Here is a 26,963-nt window from a genome sequence, read left to right on the forward strand (position 1 = left end):
CACAGTGATAGCCGACTAGGCCATCTTCTGATACATATGCAGCTAGAGACATGAGCTCTGGGGGTACTGGTTAGTTCATATTGTTGTTCCACCTATAGGGTTGCAGATCCCTTTAGCTCCTTGGGTACTTTCTCTAGCTCCTCCATTGGGGGCCCTGTGATCCATCCAATAGCTGACTGTGAGCATCCACTTCTTTGTTTGCTAGGCCCTGGCATAGCCTCACAAGAGACAGCTATATCTGGGTCCTCCTTTCAGCAAAATCTTGCTAGTTTATGCAGTGGGTCATTTTGAGCTCTAAATTTTATAGGTTTAAAATATCTTCCTTGCATGTATTGTTTTGTGAATTCATATTTTAATTTTCCTGAAATTAAGATTATAGTTCTAAGAGTACACTTGCTTTCATTATTATATTTTATATTTTATAATAATAAAATCAGGGAACAAATTTCTTTATTAACAATCTTTTTATTGTTAATTTTGATCATTCTTTGATTGTAACTTTTAGAGTTGGTTGAAATGAGACCTTTGGAAAGACATTTCTTTTGTATTTCTTTTGAGCCACTTTAATTTTCTTTGACATCAATAATGTGGATATCAACTTTATAGCTATTGGTTTTACTGCTTTCATGCTGTCTTATACTTTCTGCTTTTCCTTTTTTATAAATAGAAATTGATGTAATATCAAATCATATATAATATTATATATTAATTTTATTTCGATGTATCATATCTGTATAATTTTCATCCATTTTAATGTTGTATTTTTATGTTTTCTGTACACTTTCCTATATTTGCTTTTGCTTTAGATCTAAACAAGCCATCTTTTTTGCCCAGCACCAGAATACTTAAGAAAATGCAGTTGTCCACGGTCAGATATGGACGTGGGCTTCTCAACAGAGTGAAGAGCTGCCTTATTTGTCTTTCATTGTTGCAGAGGCCTCAGGCTGAAGCCCTGCAGCTACTACACTAGACCACATTCTTGTACTTGGCATCCCACGTGTTGATTTTCAGAAAAATTTAGAACATAGTTAATCTGACAGGTCTTGCATATAAAATTCTACTTCATGCTTTATCAAAATGTTGAATAACTGGCTCAGCTACATTTGCCCTTCAGACCTTTCTTGGTGACCAGCATTTCCCACATTGTCACAGTCTGAGTTGATTGCCGATATCAACCAAGAAAACAGTTTTTCTTAGCTCATTTTGCTCATTAAATTATTGACCTTGCCCTTGAATACATTTGAATTCCTGATGTTTGGACTAGAGGTTAATTTTAACTGCAGATTTTATTCCTTTAATTGTCACAAGCAAAAGTGAAACGGTTTTCTTTTAACTCTTGGGTTGGACTGCAATTCTCCAATAAACATCTTGATGTTTTATTTTTTATGCTCTGTGTTGAAGAATAATGTAATAAACTAGTCAATTTAATTGTATAAATTGGTGGATATTAGTGGGTGTATGCACCCAATCTCTGACAGGAATAAGATACACAACAATTTTCTCAGATATGTAAGTTCTCTTATAGTTTCTTACAGTCGATCTCTTCCCTCTACTCTCTAGTAATGAGGGACAACTGGTTATTTCTGGTTTTTTATTTTAGCTTTTATTCTAGAAGATTACATAAATGTATTTTCATATCGACATCCATTTATTGTAATATCTCAGAGATTCATCTTGTGGTTATCGATACTGGCAATCAATTCCTTTTCATGGGTGAGTTGTATTCTATGACATAGGCTAGCACTCTTGTCTTAGCTCTTCACCAGTGATAGATAGGTTGTTTTGCTATTTCTTTGACAGTGGTGGTAGTCTACTACATTGCTTTATACATTCCAGGCGAACATTGTACCACTGAGTCACACCTTCAGCCTTCATCCGAATTGTTGAATAGTAAGAACTAAAGTGTTTTGGGCTTTCATACAGTAACATTCATTTAGACACACGTTTTCATATATCTAGGAATAAAATGCCAAGTCATTTCAAGCATATGTTTAACTTATAAGCAAACTGTTGAGCTGTTTTCTTGGAGTGGTATAGCATTCTCCAGGCTTAGCAGAAATGTGTGTGCGTGTACGTGTTCTGTGTGTGTTCGGGGAAGGGGTTGTAGCTGCTCTGGGGATATGGAGTAGTTCATAGGTGCTTTCAATTGCATTATCCCAAACTACTAACCATTCTTTCACATGGTTTTTGAGACATCATGTCTTCTTTGGTGGCATTTGTTTAGAGTCTCTTATACTTTTGTTTTAAATGCAATATTTATTTTTTAAATACTTTCTCCAGTTCAGTCTAAAGATTAGACCTTTTTTTAAAAAGTAGTATTTTAAATTTATAAAGAGAAATTTTAGTTTTTGTTTATTATATTCTAAGAAAGCTATGACTATCCCCAAAGATTTTTCTCATATGCTTATTTAGAAATTTTGTAGTTTGGTTTTTATGATAGGGACTGTGCTGTATTGTCTGTCAATGTTTGTATGTGGTCTGAGTTAACAAGTGAACTATCTATCTTTTTCCTGTGGCTATTGAATTGTTCTGAAACATTCCTAAAGAAAAATATCTTGGTTTCCTTCTTCTTTTCTTTTCTTTTCTTTTCTTTTCTTTTCTTTTCTTGTCTTGTCTTGTCTTGTCTTGTCTTGTCTTGTCTTGTCTTGTCTTGTCTTCCCTTCCCTTCCCTTCCCTTCCCTTCCCTTCCCTTCCCTTCCCTTCCCTTCCCTTCCCTTCCCTTCCCTTCCCTTCCCTTCCCTTCCCTTCCCTTCCCTTCCCTTCCCTTCCCTTCCCTTCCCTTTCCTTTCCTTTCCTTTCCTTTCCTTTCCTTTCCTTTCCTTTCCTCTTTCTTTCTCTCTCTCTCTCTCTCTTTCTCTCTCTCTCTCTTTCTTTCTTTCTTTCTTTCTTTCTTTGAGGGTCTCTCTGGTTTTATTCTTTTTTTTGTCTTTTATTGATTTTCTTTTTTAACTAAATGCTTATTATTGTCAACTATCCATTGACTGATATGCATGGATTGATTCTTGGCATATTTATTTTGTCTTGATGGTCTGTAGAACTGTCTGTTAGAGAATATCTTACTGTTTTGTTAGTGAAACTATGTAGTAAATCTTTAAATCAGGTGGTGTAAGGACTACTATTTTGCTTTATTTTAAAAATAATGTTGGACTAGTTTATATTACTTTTAATTTCAGCTCCTCACTTTCTGTTTTTTAAAATTTCACAATTTCCTCGATAGAAATTAGCTATTAAGTGACTGTACACATCTCCACTTAACTAGTTCTTCCTTAATTTCTCTTAGGAGTACCATATAGTGTTAAGTATTGTTCGTAGTTTTTTTCTAGCTTATTTATCTCTTTTATTTGCTTGCTGAATGAGTCTGTGCAGGCTCTCACTTCATATGTATGTGTGAAGACCAGAGGGTCTCTTGCAGGATATAATTCTCTTTCTAGACTGTGGGTTGCAGAAATCAAACTCAAATTTTCACCGATTCTGGTAAGCATCTTTAGCTACTCTGTCAACTCAGATTTTCCAGAAATGTCTTAAAATTCATGATTGTTCTCTGTGCAAATTTGAATAATCTGTTATTACTCTTGAATTATTGTCAATATTTCTCAAATGGAAACTCTTTGATTCTTCTGAGTGTTGCAGTAGTTTGATGGGATCAAAGATGACGTGCTCAGGAGAGAAGGCATGACTTAGCATGTATTTTAAAAATAATACTGCTAAATGTGGTATCCATTTAGGCCAAGGGACCCACATGTAGTCAAAGAATAAGTGATATCCTAAGGAATTGTGCAACTACAGGTCCTACCAAAGCATGTCTTTTAGATAGCTCTCAGGCAGGCTGTCCTCATGGATAGCTGACTTGTTCTTTTTCTAAAGATGATCTGAAGTATGGAAGTGGGTACTTGTAACCCTGGGCTAAGTCTGAGCATCAGCCTTTGGGATATTCCTGTTGCAGGGCCTAGACAACTCTCTATCCCTACAGTTGATTCGAGGTCTGGTTGACTCCACTAGAGCTGGATCTGAAGGTCATGAACTTAGCAGTGGCAGTGAACTCCTGCTGTTGCTATGGCTACTTGATTTGTAGCAGTGCCATCTATGACCTCTCACCTAATTTATCTAGACTCTCTTCAAGATTCATGCAAAGACACCACAGGCAAAATGCTTGAGCTATATGGAGAGCCCTTTGGAGTGCAGTCTTGAAAAGCTGATTTAAAGTTGCTGACACTCCATGGTCTTCAGAGTGAGCCAGCTGTTCTCTGGGCTGGAGAAGTGTCAGTGTGGGATATTTTCTAAATTCCTTTCTGCCAACTTTGGTAGCAGCAAATGTCTTTCCTGATGTCTGGAAATGTTGGAGAAATGACTTAAGAATTTACCTAGCAACACAGTATTTGAAAATAAGAAGAAAGAATCTTTCTTTGAAGTAAAGGTAAAATTGCATACAATTACCTAGACCCTTCAGAGGCAGAGAGGAGAGTTTAAAGTAGCAGCGCACCCTGAAGTGGCTTCCTCATCTTCCAGGCTATTATTCAAGGAAGATGCTTTTTGGAGAGCCTTGCAAGTGAGGGAGTTGCACCGGTTCAAATAAATGCTGCTCGCTGACCAAAATCTACCAGTCTAGTGGAGCATAAAAATTACTGTTCATGCATACATATCTACTTCTTATTTATTGCTAAGGTAAGAAATATCTAGCTACCTCTACTTTTCAAAATTACTATGCAACAGATACTTTCCCCACTATTTTAATTGTTAGATCTCCCAGGGTGTTTGTATTTAAAGAGGGCATTTGACTCATTTTGATCTTTGTCCTTTCTTGTGGTTTTATTGTTTGTTTATTTATTTAAATTTCCTTAGAACCTCACAGTTACATTACAGTGTCTGCGATATAAATAACTTTCCCAGTACTTTTTCTTTCTCAACCCTGTGTCTCATTTTTTCTTTTCCTACCTCCCTTCCCTGCATCGTAGACTCATTGCTCTTCCTCCTTTCTCTGGCCCCTTCGCCTCTGTCACATCAGTAACCCTAAGGCCCCTCCCTCTGTCACTGGTGCCTCTCCTGGGTTACCCTCAGGAAGAATAGGGTTTTGCTCATCACCTACAAGTACCTGCCCTTGTCCTCTCTCCTTTCTTAAAGGGCAGGTCCGGCTCCTTCTATCTAAATTGCAGATTCACAAAGAAACTCAAAAGAAGCACTGCATGATTTTTACTGAGGATTTCAGGGACTGATCTGGTTTTGTTGATCTGTTAAAGGAGGTGAATATCTGAGCAGATTGGGAATTAGCATTTTTTTGTTTGTTTTGTTGTTGTTGTTGTTGTTGAAACTCTCATTTAAGCTTAGGGAGTTAAAAGCTGATTTTAAAAGTTGAAATGAGTCTCATCTTCTGGTTCCTTTGGTGCTGATTTCAGCGTGTGACCTCTGCAGACTCCTAGCAAGTGTCACATTTCTCTCTGCTTTCCTGCCCCTGTGTTGTGGAGCTGTGGGGGCTGCTGTGGGGGCCTTGGGATTCCTGCTTTGTCATCCTCTATGCTCTCGAAGGTTCTCTCCATAGAACAGGCACTTGCTTATTATCTCTGCTTACATGATGCTCTCTAAAGAAATCTCACCCTCAACATCTGTCCAAACTGTAGCTCTGTAGCTCTGTTCTTTCACTGTTCACAAAGAAAAGAAGTCATGCAGGTGATACTAGAGGGTGGTTTTGAGCAAAGAATATAGCACAAGGACGGGGAGTGAATTAGGAAACCCTGGAGTCTGTTGATGTCTGGCAAAATGTGGCTAAGGAAGATTTGCTTTGCATAGGCTCCAGAGTGAGTTCACAATTGTGGGCAAGTCTTAATGCAGACTTAAGCTAATAGCTATGATAACATGATTTCGATTTGAGCAGCACTACTTTCTGAAGCCAAGGCTATAAAGATGAAATTGATTTCAAAATGCACACTTAAACCTTTCCTTTCAACACTAGAACACACAAAATGTGGAAGGTTAGAATTAACTAAGAGAATTAATTTCCTTAGAAAATGGTTACATCTGTTAGAAACCTGTTCATTTTTTATCCCGGTAACTTTGTGTCAGTGTCAGTAGGACAAGTGTGACTTTGGGCTAAAGAAAGCCATAGATAAGGTTACAGAAGGAAGGCCAAGAAAAGTGATCCTCTATTTGAAATGGTTTGCAGGGAAGGAACAACAGTTCAAACAGGAAATTAAAAATTGGAAATCAGGTATGCTATGTTGTAAAAGAGAAAAATGGTAGTTATTACTCTGCTGTTCATAGTCAATATCAAGTTTACAGTGTCTAGCTATTATTTGTTTTCTACAAGGAAGATGGGCTAGGATGACACTGAAGTTAGGTTGATAGCAGTTTAGGGCTTCCTGGAGGTGACAGAGTGAGAAATGCAGGGGACTTACTGGATAGGACATTTGTGGACAGCAGAGGTGGACACAGGCTGGTAGGAGCCTTACTGGATGGGACATCTGTGGACAGCAGAGGTAGACACAGGCTGGCAGGGGCGGGGTCTAGATTGCACTGCATGTCTGGCACCTAAGAAAAGAGGCGCAAGGAAGAACGGTGAGGCTGGAAGAGTTGAAGACTTCAGTGCCTCCTCTCCAGAGGTCTTAATGAGGTTCTGAGACCACTCAGCTACTCAGAACAAAGCTTACCCCTTGAAGAAATCCTACACTGGGAGAGGGTAGCCTGGCTACAGCTCTCACACAGTGCTCAGGTCTTGGTTGGGAGCAACAGGTAGGCAGAACTTCAGTGTAAGTGGCGCTGTGGATTCCAAAGTTCATTCATTACTTTTCCCAAAGCTGGCCACCCCCATGGAAAGGGCAATCTAAGTAGTTCCTCCCTATGTCTCTCTTATGTTATATGATGAGAGCTGTGCTAGTTAAGACTACTATAATAGTATTTCATAATCAGATGGGTTCAGAAACAACAAAGCCTTACTCCTCGTTGTTTTGTGAGGCTAAAATGTCTAAGATCAATGTACATTCAGAGTCTAATGGGGTTCTGGTTTTCTTGCTGGGCTGTCTTGCTGTGTTCCATTTGTATTGATAGGCAAAGGGTCTCTCTGGTGTCATTGGTGATAGCCGTGACCGTCTAGATAAACAGCCACTCCAGACTTCTACGTGTTAATGCCATTTTCTTTGGATCAACACATGAAGTTTAGAACTGGGAGACCAACATTCTGAGCAACTACTATTTGAATTCTGGCAGCTTCATTCTTTGTCAGGCAGGTTCACAGGTGTTTGCTTTTGTTTCTGTATTGAAGCCTAAGGATTTTAGCAAATATTTCTTTAAGCTTCATCCATTTATAACTCTGTAACTAGCATATATACCCAAACCACTCTGCTCATTTACGCAGTCTTTTTCATAAGTGATTTGAAGAAATTTGTCTGAGAATTGTGAGTAGTTACTGTCCCGCGGCTCGGGTTGTGCAAAACATGTGCTATTTATAATTGATTTTCCCTAATGTGTTTATTAAATCTTTGTCTCAAAGTATGTCAAGCATATGCTGCTAACAATGTAGTGAATCATTTTGTATTTCTACAATAAGGGGCAGTTAAAAAGTACCCAGTATCCAGCCTATTTCAAAGGACCTTGGGTGGGCAAGAGATTGACTATCAGTCCTGAGTGGGAAGAATGGTCGTCCTCCCAAAGATTATGATAGAATGCACCAGTTCCAATCACATCCCATCTGGAAGAAGTGTCTGAAGGCTCACAGGCTCTGCTTTCCATCTAAGCACACCCCGGACCACATGTCTGAGGGGGTGCTCAGCCAGCAGACACCCACAAGTTTCATCTGGTGCTAAAAAAAAAAAAATGGCAGATCAGAAAGCTTGGAGTGCAAGGCTGAAATAAGTTGCCCTGAACTGACTCTTGGGCTCTGTTCCTTGCTGCAGTTAGGACGCATGGGGACGGGATGTTTTCGCGTTAAAGTTGAAAAACTCTGAGAAGGCATTGGGAAAGTAGCTCAAGTATCACCATGGCATCTTTCTAAGAATTAAAAATTGTGCACTAGGAACAGTTTTAAGGAAAAAAAATGATGAAAGAAACTGACTTTGAAATAACTACTTTGAATAAACTCTACCTAAATAAGCTGAGCACCGAGTCTCTTGTTCACTTGAGCCAGCCCTTCCATCCTTCATCTCAGAATCAAATCTGGGTACACTTAATTTGTCTAGACTCTTTTCTTAGAATTTCCTTAAAAAGAGTTGATTGTTCTCTTCTGTAGAGAGATAAGGCTGCTTCCAGAAGATGAAAATGCATGGGTTAAAATAAATGATCATGAACATCGAAGTCATTTAAATTTCTTTAAATTTTGTACTGGAGTTGAGTGAGGTAACACAGGCACAAAAAATTAAACACCGAATGTTCTCCCTCAAAGTGGCTCCCAGCTTGAATCCATAAGTGAGCATGTGTAACTAGGAATTCTGTAGGAGAAGGAACTGGAAAGGAGCCCCTGAAGAGAGCTTGTCTTAACAGAGGGGATAGTGAATGTAGTGATTACATAAGCAGAAAGGGGGGTTCAGAGCAGGTGGGAAGGTTTAAAAACTGAAAGTGTGTAGGAAAAGGGGGATGAGGGAAGGAGGAAGGGTTAACCAAAATGACAGGAGAATGAAAAACATCCTTATATAATCTTATAACCAAACAAAGCCAAAACGAAATGAGCAAGCAGATTTGGAAGTGACATATCCTTCAGGATTGGAAAATAATTCTTGAAGCTATGGATTACTAAGCAAAAGCTCCAATGATAGGTGTTGGATAAATTCTTAAGGGTTATTATTGACTGATGTTGGTTGTAGGTGCCGTAGTACAGAGAGAAGCTCACCAAGATGCTAAGCCATCACTTTGCGAAGGAGCAGAGGGGTATAGCCTTTCAGGTTAGACTAATACCCAGCTAGCTCACTCCAGCTACTTGATTCAAACATCATACAAGGTTAATTGGGGCTGGGGAAGGTTCCAGCTACCAAAGTTGTCTTGCCCTTGCTGCCCATGAGAGCAGACACCACACACAAATTTCAGTTCTTTTTGACCATGGCTAGCCATAACGAAAAGTAAGAACTCCAGGTTTGCCAGGAGTGGGTTAGGTCTGAGATTAATACAGCTTCAAGCTCTCCTGTAGCTCCAAGTGCAGACCTTCCGGAGAGACAACATTTCTTCAAAGTTTGCACAGCCTCATAACAATTTCTTAGCCTCTACTGAATGATCCAAACTTAGCAAAGACTTTGGTGAAACATTTAACCCAAAGCCAGACATAAGGCTTTGCTCTACATATCACTACAGGTTATTGGTCAGATTATAAGACCCTACTGCTGAAGAAACCATATGTCTTGGTTGCATGATATAGAGAAAAAGCTGGAATGAACTAGAAGCCTCTTCCCTGCTAGCCTTCTTTTTATTTTAAAATAATATATCACTATTAGTTTTTTAATGAGAATAAATAGATAAAGTCTTTTTGTTTGTTTGTTTTGTTTTTAGTAGAGCTTAAAATATTGGCTCTTAATGTGGTACAAACACAAAATAAGAACAGTTTTTGGACATGGGAGTTTATTGTAATAAGGCTGTACTTGAATGTTCCTCACATCAAAGGATTTTACCTCCATAGTAGATAAGAGTTGACAGTTCTGCTGCACCAAGGAATGAATTGTAGGCATGATTTTTGGATACAGATTTCCTGCTATGGTCAAACCTATTTGACTTGAGTGATTGTCATCATTCTCAGCCCTCAGGGAGCAGGTTGCATTCATTGAAGAAATGGTATGTGTATTAAGATGGTATATCCATGAAGTCATTCATCAACTGTTTAAATGAACAATGGTTCTGCTTGGAGGGTGGCACAGACATTAGGTGAGGGTAAGATTCTGGTTCATTGGCTATGATGATTTTGAAAAGCACTCATCTCAGAATACGAGTAACTTATAAAGTCCTCTTCTTCAAAATTGATACAATAATTATAAATATCAAGCAAGGCCTTCAGTCTCATGCTTTGCTGTTGTCTTACAAGGCACCTCCCAAATTAATTGTCTACATTGCTCTTGGCTGTATAAATAATTTTGAAATACGTAAGCTGTTCTGAAAACCATAGTATAGTGTACAAACGTCAAATAATCAATCCTACTAATAGAGAGGCTGAGATAGGAGAAGCATGATTTCAAGACCATCCTGTTGCACACAGAAAGACCCTTTCATGTACAAACAAGCAGAAAGTGCATATGGATTGTACAATATAGGACTTATTTCTCCCATTACCAAATTAGAGGGACCATGGGATGACAGCTGGCAAATTTCTAATTCTTCATATTTTTGACTTTCAATCGATTAGGATATGTTGGTAATATTAATTTTCATATTACAAGATATTAAGGAAAAGTGATTGTTACTTCCTGTTAATTTTCTTGTTAGAGGTGGAATTATGTTTGAGTGGGTTTGTTTAAAGATTACTTTCTTGATTTTTCTAGGGTGTAGTTTCCTTCCTTGTGTTGGTGTTTTCCATCTATTATCCTTTGAAGGGCTGGATTTGTGAAAAGATATTCTGTAAATTTGGTTTTGTCATAGAATATCTTGTTTTCTCTGACTATGGTGATTGAGAGTTTTGCTGGGTATAGTAGTTTGGGCTGGCATTTGTGTTTTCTTAGGGTCTGTATGACATCTGTCCAGGATCTTCTGGCTTTCATAGTCTCTGGTGAGAAGTCTGGTGTAATTCTAATAGGCCTGCCTTCATATGTTACTTGACCTTTTCCCCTTACTGCTTTTAAAATTCTTTCTTTGTTTAGTGCACTTGGTGTTTTGGTTATTATGTGACAGGAGGAATTTCTTTTCTGGTCGAGTCTATTTGAAGTTCTGTAGACTTCTTGTATGTTCATGGGCACCTCTTTCTTTAGGTTAGGGAAGTTTTCTTTTATAATTTGTTGAAGATATTTACTGGCCATTTAAGTTGGGAATCTTCACTCTCTTCTATACCTATTATTCTTAGGTTTGATCTTCTCATTGTGTCCTGGATGTTTTGAGTTAGGAGCTTTTTGTCTTTTGCATTTTCTTTCACTGTTGTGTCAATGTTTTCTATGGTATTTTCTGCACCTGAGATTCTCACTTCTATCTCTTGTATTCTGTTGGTGATGCTTGCATCTATGACTTCTGATCTCTTTCCTAGGTTTTCTAACTCCAGGGTTGTCTCCCTTTGTGATTTCTTTATTTTTTTCCAGTTCCATTTTTTTTTTATCCTGGATGGTTCTGTTCCTTTCCTTTGCCTGTTTGATTGTGTTTTCCTGTAACTCTTTGTGTTTCCTCTTTAAGGACTTCTAGCTTTTTACCTATTTTCTCCTGTATTTCTTTAAGGGAGTAATTTATGTCCATCAAGTCCTCTATCATCATCATAAGAAGTGATTTTAGATCTGAATCTTGCTTTTCTGGTGTGTTGGGGTATCCAGGACTTGCTATGGTTGGAGAATTGGGTTCTGATGATGCCAAGTAACCTTGGTTTCTGTTGCTTATGTTCTTATGCTTGCCTCCCGCCATCTGGTTATCTCTAGTACTACCTGCTCTGGCTATATCTGACTGAAACCTGTTTTTTCCTATGATCCTGCTTGTGTCAGAACTCCTCTGAGTCAAGCTGTCTCTGTGATCCTGTGATTCTGAGATCCTGTGATTCTGAGATCCTGGGATCCTAAGATCCTGGGTGTGTCAGAGCTCCTGGGAGTCAAGCTGCCTCTGGGACCTTGAGATCCTGGTGTGACGAAGCTCCTGGGATCCTGTGATCCTGGCCATGTTAGAGTGCCTGGGATTGGAGCTGCTTGTGTCCAAGGTCTGCTCATGGCGCCAGCCCAGACAGACCAGAAGGAACCTGCGCCACTGGTTTGGCGGAGTTTCTGCATGCCTGGATCTCACCGGTCCCAGTAACTCCCTGTGTTGGGGACAGATGTTGTGTTCTCCTCACCTCTGATCCTTTGATCCTGGGCATGTTGGAGCACCTGGGAGTGGAGCTGCCTCTGGGTGTTATCCCTGCTAGCTTTCATAGTGCTGCAAAGTGATATGACTACTGCTGGGAAAGAACTCTGTGAACTATAGGATAGCCTTGCCAGGCAAGATGTTTGTCCACTCGTGCAATAGTGGCACAGTTGTTATGGGAACAACCAACTTATCAGTAATTGAAGTTGAGGCCCAAGTCACAGGGAAGAGTCCATATCTGACACTGAAAACTCAAAGCTCATTCGGGCACTTCAATCTGTTGTTTAGCTAAATTGGCATAGTGTTGAACTTCCTTCTAAATATATGCTTATAAATATATGCTTATTTGTTTATATCCATAAACAAAATACATTTTCAGTCTTAGAGATGTCACTCTTTCCAGTGAACCATGACAAATGCAGAGATTTATGGTGTTAAGAAAAAGTGATGGTGGAGTTCCAAACCTTAAAGTATCACATTCATACCATACCTTCTCTGTGTCTCAGGGAATGCTGAAGAAGAAAGTGTGGAAATATTACCAAAGCTAGAAGATAGCAAGAAGGGCTGGGAAAACCTCAACATTTGCGCTATACACAGCTATTGTGACTAAGAACTTTTAAGAACTGGAGATGACTGTATTGGGTTTACTGAAGAATGGGTCCATCAAGAGCCAGACAAGGATTGAAGAGGAGCTCACGGGGTCCTACACTTCACTATTTGCCTATTTATTATAGTTTCAGGGAAAGGGAAGTTGTTAATTTCAGTTATGTATCCACTGGATACATAATGGATAGTCTCAACCCAATGGCCCCAGAGATCTTCCTTTTTGAACTAAATTGGTCACAAAACAACAATCATGAATCTGAAAAAGGGTCAGGAAGTGAGAGGGAGGTTGATAGGTGTGGAAGGGAGCATCAGACTGGTGGTGGTGGGAAAGAGGTCTCAGGATGTGTTAGATACATGTATAAAATTCTCAATCAACTTAATGTTAAAGATGGCTTAAGAAAGTTCGCTCTTTCTCAAAACATACCTTGAGACTTGATTCCAAGGACCTATGGTAACATATGGGAGCACAGAATCATTTATTTAGTTGCTGCTGTTGCTGCTTTTTATCCACATATTTCTAAATCAGGTCGCCACCAAGTCTGCAGGTCAAGATCCCTGTCCATTTGTTCTTTTCACTACATGAGGGAATCTTGTCCCTCATGTTGTTGCTGAGGGCCTGTGTTCATTATAACAATTCCATCAGGAGCATGTTTAGAACATGACATCATTAGATACACAGCAATGGACAACTCCTCAGTAGTTGTCTGGGAGTATGTGCTAAGGTTTATCTGGATTGTTGGATATTAAGAAGAAACTGGGTTTACTGTTATCCCATAAAGGTGCCACTTGCAAGGTTCCACTCTGATTGTGACCTTAGGTAGCCACACAGTCTGCTATTTAGTTGTCCAATGGCATTAAAGACAGATCACTTCCATATTTAACAAGATGTCTTGTACAGCGGGAAAGTCTGAGCATTTCTTGCACTTGGAAGCTCTTACAGCACAAGTAGCATGAGTCAGTTGTCCACTAGAGCTATGCAAAGATGCTGCTTATTTGAAATGGTAGTCTCTAATGGAGATAATGAAAATATAATGTTGGTAATATTGAGCTGATTCTTGACAACAGCCACTGTAAAAGTAGGTCTTTGTTTTACATTCTTACCAAATCTCTAAATTGAGGCCATGTTTTCTATGTCGTCTTCAAGTCTCCTCTTGGCACTGTGGCGGAATTGTGCATATTTAAAGACTGGTATTTTGGAACTGTGCAAACCACATAAGTGTTTTTTTCCTACAAGTTATTTCTGTTAGTTGCCTCCTTTACTTGCAAGTTGACTATAAATGTCATAAAGTTTATGTCCTATATAAATTGCTTTAATTATGTTGGGTTTATGTAACTGCTTTGTGCTTGTAGGGGCTAAATGTATAAATGCATTTTCTTCTATAAACTCTAGAAGTTTGCTGAATGTCATAGTAAATAAATATAACCCTATTTATATGAAAGTGTTTATTCTCACTGGTTTAAAGTCCAAATCATGGAGATTGTTGTCACCGCATGATGACACTACATTTTAGTAATTAATAGAGAGGGATATGCCAGTGTTCTCATCAAAGGAATCCCATATGGGAAGCATCATTCTTAGATTTCTAGTTTACTAACATAAGAATCCTTCCTTCCGTCTCCTCTGCCCTACAGAAACAAACAGAGCCCAGATGCTACAAAGAGTGTGTGGGATCAATCTATATTCTTACATGAACATTTGTTATGGCCAACTCTAATATAAGACCAAGAGATGTTTTTAGCTGTTTCTACCCAATTGCTAAGTTGAGTGGCAGTACCAGAAATAAATGTTAAAAAAAATTGAAACGACTCAGTAGTTAATTTGTAATGAAAGTCCCAGTAGAAGATTAAAACACCAGCAAAAAAAACCTCTAACACTTTCCCCCAATATCCTGCAGTCAAATTTGACTTGGCTAAATAAAATATAACAGAACCCAAAGGCAGTCCAAAAATCTAATCATTGTTCACTTTAAGTATATTGATGGATGTCTGGTCACCTAACAAGAAAACTGTGTGCTGTGTTAGCTCTATTATAGCTGTGACTGAATACCTGTGACAACAGTATAGGGGAGGAAAGATTTATCTTGCTTGAAGTTTCAGAGATATCTCTATAGTCCTGGGCTCCCATGATTCCAGGCCAGTGGTGAGTCAGAACATGAAGCTGGCAAGATTGTGATATGGAGGACATTCTTGACCTCCTGGTTGGCAGGAAGTAGAGTAAGAGGAAGGGATCTAAGACTAGGCACACCTCTTAGGGACCCACTTCCTCCAGCTAGGCTCCACATTCCAGAGTTTTCAGAACTTCCCAAGAAAGAATCATCAGCTGGATATCAAGCACTCAACATATGTGCCTGGAGGGGACAATGCCCGTGCAAACCAAACACCCGAGTGTGTAAGCCCGTTCTGCATATTCTCCTTTAGTGACTTGATTTTTCTTTTAAGCCTTTACGCATCCATCAAGTGTGACTAGCGCTAACAAAACACTATGAATGTCCTCTTTATTTACATAGTCTTCAGCGATGTGACAGCATTGTAGTGGAAATACAGATGCTCAGAACATTTTGTATTACTATGTTACATCTATTTCTTAGTTTGGGAATATATGATATTCAGAAAACGGTGTAACTGGTGATATAAGGGGCATCTTGTTGATTTACAAAGATGAATAAAAAGCTGACAATCTTTGGAAAATACTTACCATTTCAGGGGAGTCACATATAGCATGGACATTTGTATGTTAATGGATGCTGACTGGGTTCTCCATTATTCTGAAGTTGAAAGACTAATACCCAAGTCCTGTTAGAGCCTTGCTGCCTTTGAACAATATACAGGGAAATGCTTCCTGAACCATCCTACCTTCTAGCAGCTTGGCTTTCCTAAAAATAGAGTTCAACACTTCTCTGGTAGTTTTGATTCATCTGTCTGACTTCACGAGGTTTTTAGATTCCTGTTTGCTTTTCTCTTATCTTCCCATGAGGACATTCGGTGTCCTAGATTATAGGACTACACACTCAAGCATGACCTCATTTTATCTTAGTAGCCTTTAAAATATTTATTGCTGAAAATAATATGTTTCATAGGTACTAGGGATTAAATTTGTGGGAGCACAGACTGAAATCATCTTGGCATACCCTAAAAGGATAGAAGACTCGGTTAGGTAAAGACACGGGAAATAGTAATTTTCTGGGGGCTGAATAGACAAAATTGTTTCTCAGGCTGTCCACAGAAATAGCCAATTGAACCTCTGCTCCTACAAAGAGATGCACGTTTTCTTAGCTATTGATTATAGGCACAGAAGTGAAGCTCTGTTGGCAGAGGTTAGGGACCTGGTTCTGACAAGAGTCACTTAAAGAGGGATTCCTCTTTTTAATTTTTGGTGTGGGAGTAAGTTAACTTATGTTATTTGGCTTTGTTCAAAACTATAGTGGTTTTCACCCTGTGGGTCATGACCCCTGTCGGAGTCGAACCTTCTACAAGGGTCACATATCAGATATCCTACATATCAGATTTTCGCATTACAATTTTTAACAGTAGCAAAATTATAGCTACGGAGTAGAAATGAAATAACTACTTTGTAGAGGGTCACCACATAAAAGGAACTGTACTAAAGAGTTACAGGCCAAGCACCACTACTACAGGTAGTGGACACAGTTCTCAAAAAGGATGATGGCAGAGACAGTAGAAAAAAAGCAAGAGATACCCTGATATGGGTCCAATATCAGGGTTTATGATGACTGATGGCTCCCGGATATCTATGTCACCAAGTGTCATTACATAAGTTTTGGGTAAAAATGCCCAAATTCTTATGTAAGCTAGATTGGACTTTCCCTCCTTCCAGGTTAATTATTGGTCACTGATATGGGAAGGGAGACAACCTAGAAACGACAACTATTAATTTTTTGAAAGCTGGGTAAAAAAAAAGTGCCATTTCCATAGGGAGTTTAGCTTGCATAACTTCTCAAAAAATTACAACCGCACCGAATGAATGGAAAGGAAGCTGTGGTATGGAAATATAAATCATAGGCATTGTGACAAATGATCTCAAGCATAAACGAAGGGCAGATTGTAGAACTGTTTATCTTTTTATAGGATTGAATACTTTTGTTTCTGCTTGGAAATCTAGATAGTCTAGAGATAAATAAAATAAAACAAAACACAAGAGAAGGTAAACATAACACCCAGTGATGTAAAAGAACGCATCTTCAGCTCAAAGTTTCTGTCTACCAAAAATTTGTCTGCAACTTGGAGAAATTTGTGTGCAGCTCTGCCAGGTGACAGCATTAGCAATATGCATCTCTCCAAAAGTCCTCATTAGAGTCTTTTGTTCCAGATTAATCCTTTTTTTTCCATTTTGTTCTTTTTTACTAATGGATAAATGATGCAAAAATGAAAAGTTTGAAAATGTTAAATTTCCATACTTTGCTATCTATTTTTTCAGGCTACCATGATTGTCAACAGACTTATTAGATGTTCATATCATAATGTTGTGTTATGTTACACAAATTGTGAACACTGTCTACACATATTGCTTAGTGTAAATTGGGTTGAGTCATGAATTTTCTCATTCTCCAGAATTTCCTAGTTTTGTTGTAGTAGGTATTTGCATCTGGGATAGTGGTATAAAGAATTTTTTAATATCTGTTTCTTCCACTTAAATAAATTAAATACAGTAAGGCACGTAGAAATGTTTATCGTAAAATCATCTGTTGAAAGAAGGGTTTAATTAATGTCTAAAACCCTTCTGCTAAATATTTGCTACCATACGTCCTGGGGCTGTGGGTACATGGCATCCCTTAGAACTCAACATTTGTGACAACTTCTTAGGGCCAGGCTTTAAAACCCCAATGGTAATGGCATTGCTTTCACAGGCAGAACCTTCACAGCTAGTTTGAGCCCACTGATTTCATTAAGAATCAGGTGTTAAAAACAAGTAAATAGAATGGCCAAATAGATTAAAGTGTTTTAAACCCCTGAGAGTTCATAGACTGGTTTTAGGTCATTTTTTTTTTTTTTTTGGTTTGTTTTGTTTTGTTTTTAGGAAACGGGACTTTCAGTGAGCAGCTTATAGGTTTGGCCAACCACGTTTCGTACACTGGGGTCTCATATAGACCTGCAGCTCAAAAATCCAAGTCTGACATCATTTTTTGTCTGTGCAGAAGAGGTGTGCGTGTGGCCACTTCTGCACCCTGATGAACGTGATCCCTCGCTGAGAGTTCTTCTCCAGCTTTATGCAGGCCTCTCTGATGGCCAGGAGCTCATGGTGGAGAACCTGCTGGAACTGGCCCTCAGAGATGCCACCTTGATAGAAGATGATGTGGGTGGGCTTGAAGCATGCAGATCTGTAGAACTGAATGAGCAGCTCTTGCATAATAGCAGCCATGTCGTGGATGACCTTCTGTCAGGGATGCTGCACATGCACGGTGGCACAGTAGCGGTTTGGGGTTGTGTCCATGCCACCCATGATAGCAGTAATCGAAGAGTTCTTCCCATCCCCAGCTGGGTGGGTGATAATGGCTCCCAGGAAGATGATAGGTTGCTGGAACACTGGAGACCTGCCCTGTGGCAGCAGGATGTTGTTGACGCCTGCCAGTTTGACACTGATCTTTAAGCAGAGATTGGATGGGGTCTGCGGCATGGTCCTCTGTGCGTTCTTCATCTGGACACACTGTGTGTCCATCCCCTGTGTCTCCCACACACTTGACTTCCTCATACACAGGAGTTTTGCCAGACAGGATAACCACCACCAGCTAGAGACCAGCGTATGAGTTCTTCAGGTGCTGGAACATGGACTCCACACAATCTGCCCCCTGTGCATATTTATAGAAGCAGGGCTGACCCTGGATTGGCATCCCAGCATCTCTTAAGGTCTTCCTCAGTTGCTCAGGGAAGTACTTGAGATGGACTTCTGTACACTGGTGCTGGGGTGCGAAGCAAACGATGGCCCACACATTGACCTCCATGCCCATATGGAACTGCTTGCTTCTCATGTCCCACACACCCTGGGCAGGGGGGGTGACAATCGCTTTGTTCCTGTTTCCATAGAGGATGGAGGGCAGCTGCAGAACCCACTCAGTCACCTCTGTCATCTCATCTTTCACCAAGGTTCCGAATTCACGAACATATGGGTCTGTATTGAAACTCACACTTTGTATCAATTTGCTGATCTCTTGTCAATCGGGTGCTGACCTGGCAGTTGCTCTGATCATGGTTGAGGTCTAATTGCTAAATTTTTTATGCATCTCTGTCCAGCAACTATGTTACAAACCTCCAAATGAAGGTAGGTGTGTTTCTTCTCCTGTCCAACTTGTAAATATGAGAGGTGGGGGTAGCTCAGAACCTGCTTGTGCCTGTCCTTGAAGTACTGGGCCACTGTACACTCCACCGTCTGCCCACTCTCCTGCTGCAGTGGGAACATTTGGTGACTGGCAGGCGGCTGGGTCACATTGCAAACACAGTACTTCCTCTTCATCTGACCACAGTGCATTATCTCAACCTTTTTTAGACCTTTAATTTCTTTGGTAAACTTTACCCTTTGGGAATCTGTCAGAGGTTTTTGTTATTCTTCAATGCTTTTAAAATCCAAAACTTGACAAACTCCATTGCTGGCTGTGCCTTGTCAGACGCTGTTGCCGATATGTCAGTATCCAGCATCATTTTCCAAAGAGAAGGTTGGACGGACTGATGTAAGCCAAACCACACTTCTCTGCCACCACCCAGAGGGTTGGAACAGCCTTCAGATGGGGTGAAGAAGGAATGGCCAACAGGGGTATACTTCATGAATAGCAAGTGCCTCGTGACAACATCCAGGGCCTGGATCATCTCAAAGGGGCAGCAGCCGCCCCGAAAGTGCATCCTGTAAGGCCTGCAGGCTCAAGCATGACACCCACTTGATGGATACCTTAAAGATAACGATCTTTGCCTTCTGGCAGCGTGACCTCAAGCTCCACCTTGTCCCTGCTGATTGGAAGGGACACTGCTGTGTACAGATTCTTCCTTCCATCAAATACTGGCTTCTGGTCCCTAAAGATCTAGGTTTTAAAGTCCTGGTCCATGTGCTCCACTATTTCCCTGTTCACACTTTGAGGGCATTTCTCAGGTTTGATGTCCAATTCATAGTGATAGATGTCAATTTTGGGGATGTCCATTTCAAAGAAATTAGCCTGTAGTTTCTTCTCCTGGTCCTGCCGAAGTCCAAGGTGGAGGCTTGTAGGCATCTCCTGGGGTGGGTGATGTTGTCGGAGCAGGAGACACAAGAACAGGCCGGCTCCTGAGTGCATGGTGTCGCTGCTGAGGGCTGTGGTGGAGGGCTGGCCACGACCTGACAAGCAGACATTTCCATTTGCCCCTGAAAGGCCACCTCGAAGAACAAAGAGATTTACCCGGCACAGCCAGGGCAGCCCTTGTGTTCATTTTCCCCCCATTTTTTATTAGATATTTTCTTACTTACATTTCAAATTTTATCACATTTTCCCTCCAAAAACCCCTGTCTCCCATCCCCCTTCCCCCTGCTTACTAACCCACCTACTTCTGCTTCTTTGTATTGGCATTCCTCTACACTGGTGCATCGAGCCATCACAAGGCCAAGGGCTTCTCCTCTCATTGATGTCCCACAAGGCCATCCTCTGCTACATATGCAGCTGGAGCCTTGAGTCCCTCTTTGTGTACTCTTGTTGGTGGTTTAGTCCCTGGGAACTCTGGGGGTACTGGTTGGTTCAGATTGTTGTTCCTCCTATGGGGCTGCAAACCCCTTCAGCTTCTTGGCTCTGACTCCTCCATTGGGGACCCTGTGCTCAGTCCAATGGTTGGCTTTGAGCATCTGCCTCTGTATTTGTCAGGCACTGGAGACAGCTATATCAGGCTCCTGTCAGTAAACACTTGTTAGCATCTATAATAGTGTCTGGGTTTGGTAACAGTATATGGGATGGATCCCCAGGTGGAGCAGACACTGAAGGAAAGGTCATACAGTGACCGTCTTTGTGTTCATTTTAATCTGTCACTTTCATGCAACACGTGGGAAGAGAACAACCAGTTCCCCTCTCTTCAACCTTCTCAAATCAAAGGATAGGAGCTGTAGTAAAAAAAGGGATTTTTAAAAGAGAGTGAGAATCATTCCTAGCTTACCTTTGCCTATGAAGTAGTCATATTTCAACTGCCACAGAATGCTTGAAAAGACGCCACTTGGGCCATTTTTAGTTTTTGCCAGCCCAGTTCATAAGCACAAGACTCAGGAGGTCTAACATTTGATTTTGGCATTAAAGACTTGAATAAAATCCAGACTTTCTTGCTCCCTCATATATAATTGAATCTCAGAGAAGTAAATTAATGTGTTACCGTTATTAAAGTTGCCACTTTATGTATCACTGAATCTCACATTTTAAATAAAAATAAAGTCAATGGCTTAACTGTGGGCTTTGGTCATAGGTTGTTGTTCTGGGATTTGGAAAATATATCAGTTTTTCTATTGCTTTCCAGTCGACAGAGACAATGTATAGAAATGTGTGTGCAAGCCTCTGCCATTTCTGAAATATTGAATGTGGAACTGCATTGAGTCTCAGAAGCACCTTATATTAGGAGGTGATTCTATAAACTAATTATTTGGAAATATTAATAGATATGAGAAACATAATACCAGCTTTAGGTAGATATTCTATCAGTGTTCAGAAACGAGGAAAACAATCACTCGTATTCTATTGCAACATTCCTATCTATTGAAATTAACCATATTATTTTGATTGTTTGGTAGTTTACAGTGATGAAAAGGAAAATTTAGTGGTTAATCCTGATAAACTTATTCTGGAGAACCAGAAATATTTTTAAATATTCAACCAGTTGATAGCATTTTACACGAAGATCAGTGTGATAAACTTGTATTCTAGTCTAAACTAGCAAACTGTTTTTATGAAAGAGGCAGACAAAGTCATAGGCGCTTGATAATAATAATAAAAAAAAGATTTGCAAAAGTACTTTTTAATTTGAGAGAAAGACATTTAGTAAGTCCTTGGGGACAGGGAAGCATGGGGAAATACCTTCCAGAAGAGCAGAGGATGAGCACAGGCAATGTGCGAGGCATCCATGTTCTGAAATATTACTGTGCACGTCATTAATTGATAGAATTAACATGACTTCAGGAATCCGTGTAGAGGGCTGAAGACTTGGGCACTGGTAGAGTGCTTGCTTATCACCCAAATACAAAACACCATCAACTAACGAAAACTGCGAATAAAAGTACATTTCAAAGGTACATGCAAATAGGCAGTAAATAAAAGAAGCTATCTGAAAACATGGCATCACAAGAACATTATGGCTCTGAATGTGAGAAAGGCAGACAGAAGATGGTCATTTAAAGAGCAAATATGCAAAACGTTCTTAGTTGAAGGAGGAAGAATAGGAAGAATAACCTATATAGTTTGGGTCCTTAATTTTGCTATTCTGCATTTAACTTTGCTGATTTTTTTTCTTTAATTTTCAAGATGGGAGAATGAGGTGCTCTGGTGGCAAAAGTTGTGGTAAAAATGAATGGATTTTCAGAGAATGCTATGAGTCTCCATCTTTTGTTGTATCCATCTGAAGTGGTACAGTACCAATAAATTGTGGTGCTAACACACTTTGAAATCCAAAGGCACACTTGTGTCCTGTGTCCATGCAGATTAGCCCTGGAGACCAGGTATTCCAGAAGCAGGCTGGCTTCACCGAGGCGCAACATGTTGGCAGATTCTTGAGTTTGATTATAATAGTCTGAAAATAAGATCACAAGAAATGGATTAGGGGATGGAGAACCATACATCTTTGTACATTTACTGCCTAGCTTAAAATCGCCCATCTATAAATCTTTCTAAGGAACATTTTTCTTTGCCTGAAAAACAAAGCAAGACAAAAAACCACACATTTATTCTTCTAAGAGAAGACAATGAAATATTTAAAGACTCCTGATTCTTAAATTATTGATTGAAACCCATATCATCCCCAGTTTAGGTTTCTTAAGAAACCATGTTACCTTTTTTAATGATCTTTTTTGCAGCAGAAACCAAACTCCTTTTCAACTTGGATTCGAGCAGGAAACTAAAAATTAAAACAAAAATGATATAGAAGCAAGGCGTTTCCATTTTAAGGCTCAAGAAGGAGACATGAGAAAGCATAGCTGCCATTCACAGTTCTGGGAAGAATACCTTTATAAGGTACCTTGTAGGTAACGCTCTATCTTGAAAGGAAACAGTCACAGTAAAGCTGTACCAAAATCTTAGGGTTCAGTTTCGTTTCCTGCGTGATCTCCTTGCATCATCTAGGCTGACCTGGCATATGCTCCCTCCCTGTCTTGGGTTGTCCAGCGCTGCGATTACAGGCCAATGCAGCATGCATGGCTCAAAGTTTGCTTTCATTTTAAAAGTAAACCAGTAGGCATTGGGAACTTATACCCTTTCTTATCCAAAGTTTTTCATGATTAAAAAAAATGAATTTCAAAAAGTAAATATACATATATATGTGTATATACATATGTATATATTAAAATATATATTCCTTCAGATTTTAATAAGGCTCTTTGGAAAAACTCTTGTGCTTTCTACAGCCTCCAATTCTGCACTCCAGTGAGTAAAAGAGTTGGCAAACTCTATAGTGGGCCATAAAATCCAGAAATGTAATCAAATTACTCTTAAGTGTATGTGACTTTAATGAAAAATATTTATTTGAAACAAGATAGCTAAAGGGTTAGTTCTACTTTGGAAAACTAAAATGCTTTCATTAGGAAGTTTACCAGGGACTTTTAATCTTGTATTTTAGCAAGAAATCCAATGGCAACAACACTCTTGATGACCATGCTCATCTCTTGTGTCACATGTGCCAACAGCAGAAATACTGTGCTTTTCTTAAAGAATCTGCAGGCAGGACACTCACTAGTATTTCTTCAAGTATCTGGGTTTCCCGTCATTCTCTTCTAGCTTAATGTTCTTCTTATGTAATTTCTTATTTATGATATGAAATGATGCATATTTGCAAAATCGATATTTTGGGGGCTATATATTTCCTATAAGTTGTCCATAAAGACTATGCTTCCCGAATAAAATTTTTATTCTGTTTATATGGTTAGAACTGATATAGTTAACTTCTCAAACTTTTAATTTTCATGGAAACACTGGGTTCTCCCCACCCCTTAGGAATTCCATCTTTATTTTTTCTAAATAATAAATTTTCTGAAATTACTATTCATTGGTATTAAATATGAATGCTCACCTAACTTTTCTGAATCATATTAGTTCAAAGAATAGGCAAGATGGAAATTTTTTGTTATTTAACAGAGGAATTCTTTCTCTACATTATAAAAACAAAAAAATGAACAACCTACCTTACTGTTGAATGGACTGTTGTACAACATATTTTCATTGTGGGCAGTATTACCTGTAAATGCAGACTTTTACTATATGTAACTAATGACATAATTGATTTCTTCATCAATTAAAGTAACCTAAAGACCTGGATATGAGTATTAAATGGAAAAAGTATAAACAGATAAATGAGTACTCTTGGTGAACTGAACATTATGTCCATACAGACTGACTTGAGCTGTATACAGAGGAGTCAGCTGTGCTTAGAAATAATTTTCAAATCCTAGCAGTAACAGCCTCTACCTCTGATTTCTCTTTTGGCATTTGACAGACTGGCCAGTTGCAAAGCACCATTTTCTAGGCTCTGCACTGGCTGCTTACGATGTTCCCCTAGTGTTACCACGAGAGCCCCCATTTCCAGCCCATCCACCCAGTACAGTCCCACTTCTTCTCCTTCTCACATTTACTGGTTTAGGCTGGTTCTTCAACAGCTCTCTATCTGGCTTCTAACTTTTCTTTTCCCTCCCAATGTTTTCACATATTTCTCTTCTCATCATGCTCATATGAATCATTATGTTGAGTATTGCACAAATTTAATTTCCTCTATCAGTGACTTCTATTTATCAACATCAGAATCCAATTCCATAAATCATCATCCTTTATAACAAATTCCCATGTACATTTTTCTTTTATGTTTTACACATGAAAAACGGAGACTGATTCATTCATGAGAACACATGAAAGAGTTCATGCCATGAGGTGAACTCACTAATAAGAGGTGGTAAAGGATCGATTCTCCCCAACCCAGGTAACCAGCAGACTTCCAACACTAATACAAGAGGAGGAAAAGGAAAACTCTAATGTAGCTAACCACAACCATGGGAAAAAGCAAGCCCCTCTCATCAATAACTTTAAATGAAAATATTCTCAACTTTCTAACAAGTCACAAGCTAGCTGACTGGATTTAAAAACAAGATTCATTTATCTGTTGTCTCCAAAAGTTCACTTACCCAGCAAAGACATTTAAAATTGGAGTGTAAAGGGATGAAAATCTGCCTACCAATCAATGGAAGGCCATAAGTAAGCAAGCATAGCAATTATGCTTGCTAAAGCAGACATCAGACCAAAACTACTCAGAAGAGATAAGGAGGGACATTACATATTAACAAAGAAAAAATTCATTAAGCAGATACAACAACGGTAAGTATGTAAATATACATGCATTGCATATTGTATGTTATACAGCAAACACTGAAAGGCATAGAGACCACATAGGCACCAACACAATAATAGCAGTTGACTTTCACTATTCTATTATTTATATAGATCTTTATATTGATCAACAAAGACAAATCATGTTTGAAAATGCCATACCTAATACTTTACTAATTAAAGAATAAAACTAGATGAAGAAGAAGAGCTTAAATTATGTGCCAAAGGACACAAATAGTCAAATCACAAAGTCCCCTTTCTCCATTATGATGGAAACTCACGGCTGCTATAGAGACAGCACACTTTTATATTTGATGTCAGATAGTTTTACACATAGATTGCAATCTATGCAAAGCTGTGCACTGACATAGAACTACTGGGTTTACATCAATTAAAAACATTTAATGTGTGCTTTGCTTTAGTTTAAGTCCTTGTTTTAATCCTTAACACTTACCACTTGGATGGTGCACAATGGTCAGTTTATCTACAAGACAAAACAAAACATATTCTGTGAGGTTTGTTTAATATTTATCCCGAGACCCTTTTTTATTGTTTGATGGCTTTATGTCTTTGAGGTGATTTAAATTTACAACAAGATGAAAAGACTAATCTTACCTCTGGATATTGTGAGACTTCAAGCCTCTCTTTATGCCTTTTTTTCCCCCGACACTTGTCCGGAGTATTATGATCTTGCTTGAACACTGATAGAACCATGCTTTCTGTGCACTGATATTCCTTTAGTCTGAAATACTTCATTTGTTATAGAAATGTAAATTTTTAAAAATGGCTGCTCTAGTTTAACCATTCCTAAGTTTGCAGGCTGACAATTTTTAAAACAAATCCATTAACTATGTACCTACCAGTCCAATAGGTTTCCTAGGCACAGGATATCTACTCAGAATCCCTTGTTAATCCTCATAAGAATGTTATTCCTCACAGCCTTGGATCTGCTATTCACTTTTCATAGAGTAACGTTGTTTATATTAGTTTTATCTAGAGAGGCTGCAAATTTGAATCTTACAGCAGGTTCTGCTTTATGTCTGGTGTCTTTCACTCAGTACTACACAGTATTACTGTAGGCTGGGATTCACTTACATTCATTCTTTTTTCTTTTTATATTCTATTAAAGGAATGTTTATTGGGAAAGCTACTGTCAGGTGGGTGAGTTGAATGGCCCCAAGGACCAAGGCCAGGGAAGTCGCCATGGGGAAAGGTGAGATAGGGGAGGAAGGAAGAGAAAGGGGTACATGCAGAGAGAGAATAGGAGAGGAAGAAAGCAAAGCATTATCACAGCATAAATACAGGCACAGTGTAATAATGTATGTTGCTGTTTGACAGTCTGATTGTTTCTAGATAATGATGAATCAAACTGCCACAGACTGTATGAATACTTTTTTTTTTTTTTTTTTTTTTTGTGGTACAGGGTTTTACTTGTATTAGAAAAATATCCAGGGCTGGGATCATCAGACCATACACTAAGCATGTATCTGACCTTTTCACAATCACTACGTACTTTGACCTTCCATCAGCAATCATGCACATGCAGTTCCAAGCGTAACTCATACTTAGGTCGGTCTGGCAGCCTTTGGAAGCCAGGCTCCCGACAGTCGCTCACTGGCATCTCATTGACCTTGCGTTTTCCTGCATATTAATGATGTCATTCATCTTTTATGCAATTAATTGGCATCTGTTTGCTTTTGTAAATTAAGATCTGGGGGTTAGGTGTGTTTGTAAGAGCTGGGCTATCATTGTTCTTAGATCCTCTCAGCAGACAGATTTATATGCATATATATGAGTGTGTGTGTGTGTTTACTTCTATACTTACCTATCTGAAATGTATATATTACCAGCCATAATTTGTTATCTTTCACCTCTAAATTTGATGGTCCTTCATGAGATTCATAT

At 39.1% G+C, this 26,963-nt stretch overlaps 1 protein-coding gene and 1 pseudogene across 4 annotated transcripts in view; both read right to left on the reverse strand.

Annotated features, from left to right (window-relative positions):
• Positions 17,287-19,848, reverse strand: Gm5281 (predicted gene 5281; annotated as a pseudogene).
• Bank1 (B cell scaffold protein with ankyrin repeats 1) overlaps positions 21,480-26,963 on the reverse strand; it is a 272,779-nt gene continuing 267,295 nt past the window's right edge. For all 4 annotated transcript variants that reach the window (XM_006501484.4, XM_006501483.1, NM_001310749.1 and 1 more), the window contains 4 exons: positions 25,513-25,542; positions 23,867-23,919; positions 22,523-22,587; positions 21,480-22,263 (listed from right to left, as the gene is read on the reverse strand). In XM_006501484.4, coding sequence (XP_006501547.1) covers positions 22,528-22,587; positions 23,867-23,919; positions 25,513-25,542 — 143 coding nt within the window. In that variant the 3' untranslated portion in view covers positions 21,480-22,263; positions 22,523-22,527. The remainder of the gene's footprint in view (positions 22,264-22,522; positions 22,588-23,866; positions 23,920-25,512; positions 25,543-26,963) is intronic.

The sequence above is a fragment of the Mus musculus genome, chromosome 3 (assembly GCF_000001635.26).
Source record: "Mus musculus strain C57BL/6J chromosome 3, GRCm38.p6 C57BL/6J".
Classification (NCBI taxonomy): domain Eukaryota; kingdom Metazoa; phylum Chordata; class Mammalia; order Rodentia; family Muridae; genus Mus; species Mus musculus.